This window comes from Elephantulus edwardii, unplaced genomic scaffold (assembly GCF_000299155.1).
Source record: "Elephantulus edwardii isolate Elephantulus edwardi_28Jun2011 unplaced genomic scaffold, EleEdw1.0 scaffold00038, whole genome shotgun sequence".
NCBI lineage: Eukaryota > Metazoa > Chordata > Mammalia > Macroscelidea > Macroscelididae > Elephantulus > Elephantulus edwardii.
In genome coordinates, this window is record NW_006399788.1 from 14,718,677 (window position 1) to 14,728,847 (window position 10,171).

Here is a 10,171-nt window from a genome sequence, read left to right on the forward strand (position 1 = left end):
GAGAGAGGTGGCTTCTAGAGGAGAGATGGCACCGCAAAGTTCTGACTCTGTACCTGAGTGTGTATTCAGACTGCTTGCTTTATGCCTCCGCTTCTGTTGACAGCAGGATGCCTGTAAGGGGCACTTCCGGGAACATGGGCGCTTGTAGCACGTGTGGGTCTCAGAGCTTGGTGGATGCTGCTCTTGTGGGATGAGGCATGTGAGCCCACAGGGACGCTCACGTCAGGGCTGTGCTTCTGCTGTCTCCACAGGCCTCCACGGCGATGTGCTGGTCCTAGCTGCTGTCTGAGAGGATGTCTGGGGTGTCCGAGCCCCTGAGCCGAGTGAAGGTGGGCACATTACGCCGGCCCGAAGGCCCCCCAGAGCCCATGGTGGTGGTGCCAGTGGATGTGGAAAAGGAAGACGTGCGGATCCTCAAAGTCTGCTTCTATAGCAACAGTTTCAATCCTGGGAAGAACTTCAAGCTGGTCAAATGCACGGTACAGACAGAGATCCGGGTAAGTGCGGAAGTGCCTGCGCCATCCGTTTGTCTGTCTCTCACTCTCTGTCCTGGACAGCTGAGCAGCCCTCCATCAGCCTGGCTGATCTACCTGGAGTCACCGGGTGGGATGGGGATGCGGAGTTGAGGGGGCATCAGGACAGATGCTCCCAGCTCATATATCCCCTCCCTCCCCCACTCCCTGGTTGCCATTGAGGCCAGTTTCCCAGCCTTGAGATGAACCCCTGGGTCATTTGTTTGGTCTTTGATAGAATTCATTAACAATTTACAGTGTTCGAGTCTCTGAAAGGGGCTTTAAAAGGCTGTGCCCTCAAAGAACTAATGCTCTGATGAAAGTGGAATTAGACATACTGGTGATTGCATAAAAAACAGAGCAGAAACGGTATAAGGTGTGTACTGCATATCTAAAGGACAGAACTGAAGATGCTTTTAGAGAGTGAAGATGAGGTCAGTAGGCCCAAGGCCTTACCTGAAGCAGCCCCTCAGTTGGTTCATTCCCATCCAGGATCAAGGAATCTGCTTTGCAGGCTCCAGTACTCATCTTTAGAAGACATATAGGTACCAGGAAACCGCCATAACCGAATTTATAAGACGCTGCCACTAAAAGCAGAGTTTGAGTATAGGGACTGATTTTCATCCTATGTGTTTATTGAATGATCAATAACCATGCTGGCCTGAGAGCATTTCTGCACACCTCATCTCCCTAGATCCTCTCAGCAGCCCCCCAGAGTTTACACACTAGGGGGTTTCTCTTTCCATGGCCCAGAACACTCCTTTCTAATGATGTAAAGGAGAACCAGATTGGTTCTCCGAAGGCCACTTGGTAAGTTTGTAAGGTAAGCAAAGGGAGCAGGAGACATTGGGGACCTTTAATCGGATCTGAGAAAACTGGATGAAATATCTTTGTCTCTGGAGTCCTAAAAGTCAGTGTCCCCAGACTCAGAGACTGTCTCACCTGGAGAGCAGACTAGGCCACAGCACCCTGAACTTCCTTCTGTTCCAGCACCACTGTGCTTTGTACGCAGAGCAAAGTGTAATTGGTTAAGTCACTGTCTTGGCCAGTTATTAGAATTGATTATGGGTAGCTTAACTGCCTCTGTTTCCTGTGCCTGATTTAATTAGGGCTTTGCAAGCTCATCTTAAGATATCTGTTATGTACACACACATGTGCGCTGAGGTTAAGTCCTGACCACCTTGTTCCGGAAGGATGTTTTCTTGTCTCCTGTCTTTTTAATACTCCACTTCTTTACTTTTCCTTTGGGTACATCTTTTGTTTTAAAGATCGCTGATACCATACATCGGCAGTTTCCATTTTACTAGTATAATTTTCTGGAGATAATTAACTGATTTGAGGGGTACTTTCTCTCACTGCCCTTTGTAAGTCATGCTCAGTGGAGTTGGAAGTGGAGATTGACTCTGAGGGACAGGCAGAATTTAAAGCAGGAGCACCAGGGAGAGAGTGGGCTTCCCAAGCAAAGGAAACATCATGAACAAAGACAGGAAGGCTGGCAAACACAGCGTAGTTTGGCTTGGCTGGAGCATGAGTACACTTTTAAAAAAGTATCTGAAGTCAAGACTAGAAGGGAAAGTTGATCGCAGATACTGGAGAGTCTAGAATGGAGAGATTTGGACTTGAGTAGGCACTAGGGGAAAATACACAGTTTTTAAGAAGGGAGAGGCTTTCCTGGAACTGTCTGATATCCTGCTGGGTGTTTTAAGGAGGAAATGTGTAATGGGCCTACAGAAGCAGCAATGAGACCCCAGTCTATAAAGATGTTATTGGAGGCGTTATCTAGAGGGATAGGGGTCCAAGGTGGAGAAGACCAAAGAAGAAAGAGGTGTCTGTCCAAGTCTTCCAATCTTCCTACCTCCAGAGTGTCAGAACTCAAAGTGGTTGTGTTTTAAGTTGTCAGGGAACTCTGTTTGTCAGTTTGAACCTACTAGCTGATCCATGAGGAAAGCTGTGGCTAGCTGCTTTTGTAAGATTGGTGTGTTTTTTGTTGTGCACTGTTGAGTCAGAATTAACCCAAAGCTGACCCTCTAGTGGGTTTTCAGAGGTAGTAAATGACAGGAGAAGAGATTGCTCATCTGTCTCCCATGGAGCAGCTGGTGGATTTAAACCACGTCCCTTTGAGATTGCAACACTTCTTTTTTTAAATTTCTTTTTTAAGTAATGGACTATTTATTTTTTATTAGTTTATTTACAAAATTCTAATACAAATTTGAACAAATTCTTTCAATTTCCCTCACCCTCCCACTCAACAAATCATACAATCCAATAATTAATCCCCTCTTCCCCCTGCACATCCACATCCCTCTGTTTTCAGCTTCTCCCACCCCTCCTGGATCCTTATACTCATTCTACAATATCGGTCTTATACAATATTTATCCTTGTGGGACTGAGTTAGTTCACTCAGCATAATGCTCTCCAGTTAGGTAATAATTTACAAAGTTATTACTCCTGCGTATTGCATAGTATTCCATTGTGTGAATGTATCATAATTTCTCAATCCATTTCTTTGTGGTTGGACATCTGGGCTGTATCCATGTTCTTGCCATGGTGAATAATGCTGTTATGAACATTGGTGTGCAAATCTCAGTTTGTGCCTCAGTTCTCATATTCTCAGGGAATATTCCAAGAAGTGGAATAGCTGGGTCATATGTAATTTCTATGTTTAGCTTTTTGAGGAAGTGCCAAACTGCCTTCCAGAATAGCTGTACCATATTTACAATCCCACCACCAATGTATAAGAGTTCCTTTCTCTCTACATCCTCTCCAACATCTTTTACTTGCATCTTATTCCATGGAGCAATTCTCCCTTATCATACGGGCTTAGTGTGAGGCAGAATCAACTAGACAGCAATGGATCTTATAGCTACCTTGACTTTAAAGCCAAACATTGCTTCGTCATTACTGAGTGTGTAACTTTGGACCCAAAGTGTAATCAACTGAGTGCTAGTCTTCTCGTGTGGGGATTGTCTTCCCTACAATGTTCTGTAAACATGGTGAGAGACGAGATGTATCTGACATATGGTAGGGGCTCAATAACTGGAAGCTATTGATAATAGGCCACTTTCCTGCTCAGGTGTCTCCAAGGGTTTCTGGTTTCTCCTGAATAAAGTTTTAATTGTGTTGGGTTAGTTGTGGTGGTTTTTTTTTTTAAATCCACTTATCTGTCTCACTTTTAAATAGAGAGATAAGGTGATCAATTTTATGTTTTAAAATAGCGTATATTGTTGTTGTTGTTAGGTGCTACGAGTCAAGTATGATTAATGGTGACCCTATGAACAACAGACTGAACTCTGTCCTGTCATGTGTCATCCTCACCATCCTTGACAGAGCCCGTTGCTGCAGTCTCTGTGTCCATCCATCTAGTTTGAGGCTCTTCCTCACTTTGACTGTCTCTCCACCTTCCCCAGCATGAAGTTCCTCTCCAAGGAATAGCCTCTCCTATCAATATTCCCAAAGTATATGAGATGAAGCTTCATCATCTTTGCCTCCAAGGAGCACTCTGGCCAGCTGTACCTTCTCCAAGACACATCTGTTTGTTCTTTTGGAAGTCCATTGGATATTCAGCACTCTCCTCTAATACCACAGTTCAAAGATATCAGTTTTTCTTCTGTCAACCTTATTCATTGTCCAGCATTGTCAGATACATAGCAAGTGATTGAAAAGACCATGCCCTGAATTAGGCACACTTTTGGTCCTCAAATTGACCTCATTGCACCTTAGTAATTTGGAAAGGTCCCTGACTACGGACTTGCCCAGTACAATACATCTCCTGATATCCTGACTACTGGTTGTTGTTGTTGTTGTTGCTGTTATGTGCTGCTGAGTCACCTGCAACTCTTAGCGACCCTGTGTACAAAAGCTTTGAAGCCTGCCCTGTCCTGAGCCAATCTCACTGACTCTGACACACCTATCCCCATTACCCTAGTTACTATATCAATTCATCTTATCCAGGGGCTTCCTCTCCTGTACTGCCCACCACCAGCCTTCCAAGCATGATGTCCTTCTCCAAGGACCAGTCCCCGCTGGCCACATGCCCAAAGTATGTGAGACAAAACTTCAAAATCCTAGTCTCCATGAAGAATCTTAGTTTCACCCTCTCCAAAACAGACCTGTTTGTTCTCTTGGTGGTGGTCCATGGTATGTTCCACACTCTTCCAGCACCACAACTCAAAAGGCATGGATTCTTCTTCTGTCATCCTTAGTATAGTAATTGTGCATCCAAATAAGATATTACTGACAGCTTCAATCTTTTCTCCATCTCATGATGTTGCTTATCTGTATAGTAGTGAGAATTTGAATTTTTCTTGACATTGAGATGCAATCCATACTAAAGGCTGCTTTGATATTTGCAATAAGCGCTTCAAGTCCTCCTCACTTTTAGTAAGCAAAGTTGTGTCATCTGTGTAGTGAAGGTTATTGATTAGTCTTCCTCCGATCCTCATGCCACATTCCTCCTCATAGAGTCCAGCTTATCAAATATTTTTTTAGCATACAGATTGAATAGGTATGGAGAAAAGATACACCCTTGATGCACATTCTTATTAATTTTAAATCAGGCAGTTTTCCCTTGCTCTCTTTGCACAACAAAGCATATAGTATTCTGAAAAAAAAAATTTTAAAACACCATATAGTGTTCAGGAAAAAAAGTTTGAAAGTCTGCAGCAAAGGAGTTTTATAATCAAAGAAGTTTGAGAACACGGTTGAACAATTTTGACAAGATTCCTTTTGCAATAGAACCTCTCAGAGCCTTGAATGTGTTGCACTGTCTGGAAGATGGCTAAGAATGGGTCACAGAAGTGGTATTTTCTTAAGTAAGTAATTTCTTATTTGCCTAAAGCTGAAACGCTAGCTCTCTGGAAAAACCTACTCGGGGAGCTGTTTCTCTAAACTCTGAGAGAGTGCAAACAAAGATTCCAGCGAGCAAGGACTGGGAGTAAGAGCTAGGTTAGGGAGCTCTGGCAATAATGCAGGCGAGAAACGACAGGAGCCTGAACTAAGAGAGTGGCCGTTGGCACAGAGATAAGTCAGTAGGGTTCAGTGTCTCTACAAAGGCAGAGTCAAAAGAGTTTGATCATTGACAAGCTATGGTGTTGCTTTGAGCTGTTGAGTAGATTCTGACTCAGCATCTGTATGTGTCAGAACAGCCCTATCTTAGGGTTCTCTAAGCTGTATTAGTCTTTACCGGAGCGGGTCACTAGATCTTTTCTCCTGCAAAGGTGCTGCATGGGTCCACTCCACCGACCTTTTAGTAGCTCTCAGCTGGGTGTTTAACTTTGTGCCACCAGGGCCCCTAGAAAGGCAGAAAAAGGGGAGAGACAGGTGTAATCCAGAGTTTGCTGGGGCAACTGAATAGGTGCTGATGTTATTAATTTAGATACAGACAGAGGAAACATATTTGTGAGATTTCAGCTTTGCATGGATGTATGTGTGTGGTTTCTGAAGCATTTCTTTGGAGGACAAGGCATCTAGAATGTAGGAGTGGAAGCTTGCCACCAAGTTTTCTCTGCCTTGAGCTCCTCTGACTTTGCTTCTCTGATGATTTTTCACTGAAAAGGGACCTTGTTGCTGTTGTTGTTGTTATGTGCCGTCGAGTTGTCTGAGACTCATAGCGACCCTATGTACAACAGCCCTAAACCCAACTCTGTCCGGTGCCAATCTGTCTCTGACACATCTACTCCCATTACCCAGTCACTGAATCAATCAACCTCATAGAGGGTTTTCCTCTCCTGCACTGTCCCTCTACCTCCCCAGCATGACGTTTCTCTCCAAGGACTGGTCCCTCCTTGCAACATGTCCAAAGTATGTCAGATGAAGCTTCAGAATCCTTGCTTTCAAGGAGCAGCCTGGTTTAATCCTCTCCAGGATGAACATGTTTATTCTCTTAGCAGTCCATGGTATATTCAATACTCTCCTCTAACACCACAGCTCAAAGGCATCAATTAATTCTCCTTCTATCATCCCTAGTCATTATCCAGCTCTCTGATGCACAGCAAGTGATTGCAAAGAACATGGCCTGTATCTGGTGCACCTTAGTCTCCAGAGTGACACCATTGCTCTTTAGTACTCAGGAGAGTTCTCTGACAGGAGACTTTCCCAATGCAATAGGTCTTTTAATTTCCTGGCTACTAGGGCCAAGAGTGTTGATTGTGGAGCCAAGCAAACTAAAGCTGTTAACAATCTCAATCTCTTCACCATGCATCTCAGTGCTGTCAATTGACCCAGTGGTAAGTATCTTTGTTTCCTTGATATTGAGCTTTAATCCATATTGAAGGCTGCAGTCCTTGACCCTCTGCAGCAAGTGCTTCAGGTCCTCCTTAGTTTCAGCAAGCAGGGTTGTGTCGTCTGCATAACGCAGGTTGTTGGTGAGACTTCCTCCAGTCCTGATGCCACATTTCTCCTCATAGAGCCCAGCCTCCTGGATAATCTGTTCTATGTATAGATTGAAAATATATGGTGATAAGATGCATCCCTGGCGTACGCCTTTCCCAATTTTGAACCATGCAGTGTTTCCTTGCTCTGTCCTGATGACTGCCTCCTGGTCCAAGTATAGGTTTCTCATTAGCACAACCACGTGTTCTGGGATTCCCATTCTTCTCAGTCAGCCACAATTTGTTGTGGTCCACACAGTGAAACATCTTTGCATAGTCAATGAAACACAGATAGACATTCCTCTAGTATGCCCTACTTTCTGCCAAGATCCATCCAACATTAGCTACAATATCCCTAATACAATGGCCTCTTCTAAACTGGCAGTTCTCTTTTGATGCGCTGTTCCAGTTATTTTTGGGAAATCTTCAGCAGAATCTTGCTTGCATGTGATATTAATGATACTGTTTGATAATTTTCACACTGTCGGAAAAGAAACCTAGAGATATTAAATCAATGAGATCATCCAGGGAAAATGAGGGTAGAGGAGAGAAAAGAGTTCCATTTAGGAACATGGGTAAACCAGCTTCAATAGGTAGAGAGAGAAGGTCAAATGAAGGGGGGAAAACCTCATGAAAAGAAATAAGAGTCCCAAGAAGGAAAAGTTAAAGGAGCCCAAGGCAGAGAAAGCTTGCAGCAAATGATCAACAGGTTAGAGTGACAAAAGGGATAGAAGCAAGTGAATTCCATGTGACCCAACTATTCCACTGCTTGGACTATACCCCAAGAAAATGAAAACTGGGCACAAATGGAGACTTGTGCACCAATGTTTATAGCAGCATTATTCACCATCACAGGAGCATGGAAACAGCCCTGATGTCCAACCACAATGGAATAGATTGAGAAATCATGGTACATTCACATGATGGAATACTACGCAGCACACAGAAGTGATAGTTTTGTAAATTACTACCTAACTCGGGAGGGACTAGAGAGCATTATGCTGCGTGATAAATCAGTCCCAAAAGGACAAATACTGTATAAGAACATTGTAGAACGTGTATGAGGATCTAAGGGAGGGAGCAGAGGGGTGAGGATGGGCAGGGCAGTGAGGATGGGCAGGGAGGGGTGAAGGTGGGTGGAGGGGGGTGAGACAGGGTTAATCGTAGGGTCCAACAATTTGATGGGTGGGGGGAGGGGTGGGTAAAGGAAATGGGAAAGATCTAGTGTGAAAACCAATGTATATGAACTTTATAAATAAACCAGTATGTTGTTTTTAAGTGCTGTTGAGTCATGGGCAACTCATAGCAACCCTATGAACAAAAGTCCTCAAGACTTGTATAACTTTCGTTCTTTGTCCAGGTTCATAGGGTTTTCGGAGGCAAGCTATTACAGAAGTGGATGCCACTTCTGCTTCCAAGCTTGTTTTAGTCAGGGAGCTCGACCAAACACTGTCCACCATGGGTAGCCGTTATTGCATTTGACACATCAGTGTCACGGTGTTCAACCACATAGCAACCACTAGTTACCTCTGCATGGCAAGTGGACACACCAGGACTATACGACCTAGAAGAATGTTTAAAAGTATGGAACGTTTCATGAATTTGTGTATCATAAAATAAAATTTTATTTAAATTTAAAAAAAAGAAGAAGCAAGTTAGTTGTCTTCCACACAGATGCCACTGAGAGCCTTTTCCTGAGGCATTGCTGCAGCTGAGGGCAGAAACCTTTGTGCATTGGACTGGGGAGTGAACAGGGAACCATGACAGTGAAATATAAATATCATTTCAAATAGATTTGGCCAGGAGCATAGAGGGAAAGGTTAAAGGAACAGTAAGTACCCCATGCAGAGGGAGCAGCATACATGAACGTTCTAAATTGGGGGGATGTATATGGCAGATTTGAGAATAAGAGTCAATAATATACTAAGTGGCCCGAAGTTGCCTTGTTCAAACCACGTTCAAGGTTATAGGCTTTACCCCATCCTTTGTGCGAAGCTACTGTTAAGTTTTAAACATGAGTGATAGGAAATTATGTTGGTTAAAGATACCTCTGTTTGTCTAGTGAAAAATAAATTGGAGGGAATCAGGATGGATGAGGGGAGCTGTTCGGTGGTTATTGAAATGATTTCGATGAAAGATAATGGCAGCTTAGGCTCGGGTGTAGCCATGGAGACAGTGATGATACCAGCTACACTTTTGAAAGCACTTTATGTGCATCCTCTTATTTAATTCCTGAAGAAGCCTATGAAATAGATACTGTTGTTGTTGTTAGATGCGTTTGAGTCAACCGTGACTCACAGTGACCAGAACTATGAACAGCAGAGGAGAGTGTTGCCCTCTCTCTCCTGTACAACCATCAGGATCTCTGCCAGGCTTAAACCTATTGTAGTCACTGTGCTAATCCACCTCCTGCAGAGTCTGCCTCTCTCTCTCACTGGCTCTCTATCTTTTCCATAATAATGTCTTTTTCCAAAGACCGGCCCCTCCTGACAACATTCCCAAAGTATGTGAGCTTAAGTCCTACCATCTTTGCCATTAAGAAGCATTCTGGCTCCATTTCCTCCAAGACAGAGTTGTTTGTTCTTTTGACTGTTCAATATTAAATATTCCTTGTCAATAAAAAAAAATTAAAATGTATCAATTCTTCTTCACTGATTCTTACTCATTGTCCAACTCTCAGATACATATAAAGCAATTGAAATTACACTTACTTGGATCAGGTACACTTTAGTCCTTAAACTGACATCCTGCTCTTTAGCACTTTAAAGAGGTCTTTGACAGCAGATTTGCCCAATCCAATACGTCTCTTGATTTCTTAACTGTTGCTGTCATGGGCATTGATTGTGAATCCAGTAAAATAAAATTATTAACAACTTTTCTCATCTATCATTATGTTGTCAGTTGGTCCAATGGTGAGGCCTTTTGTTGTTGTTTTTTCTTAATTAAATTTTATTCATTTTAATGAACATTTACAGAGATTTTGGGTTTCCATTCATTCATTGTTGCACTATTTTCTCTACCCTCCTCCCCAGTTCATTCCTCTTTTTTGCCCCCTTGAAAGTCTGCTTTAATTGTTCAATTGCCACAGTGCTTGTCAAAGCCATTCTGATTAATCACCTTTGTCGGTGTGTCCTTTGCCATTCCCTATCACTCCTCCCTGAGAGAGACTTCACCATGATTCATAAGGAAAAGGGGACGGCGTATTCTCTTAGCTACTTCCTGCTGAAAAGGGATGCTGTAGGTTTCAGGGTGAAGATTTTCTCTCACTACTCTAAAGGGCCCCTTTGGCA

At 43.3% G+C, this 10,171-nt stretch overlaps 1 protein-coding gene across 2 annotated transcripts in view; it reads left to right on the forward strand.

The window, feature by feature from the left end:
* The first annotated feature begins 251 nt into the window (after window positions 1-251).
* The window catches only part of PTK2B (protein tyrosine kinase 2 beta), a 109,540-nt gene continuing 99,620 nt past the window's right edge, over window positions 252-10,171 (forward strand). For both annotated transcript variants that reach the window (XM_006884864.1, XM_006884865.1), the window contains exon 1: window positions 252-497. In XM_006884864.1, the coding sequence (XP_006884926.1) occupies window positions 294-497 (204 nt within the window). In that variant the 5' untranslated portion in view covers window positions 252-293. The remainder of the gene's footprint in view (window positions 498-10,171) is intronic.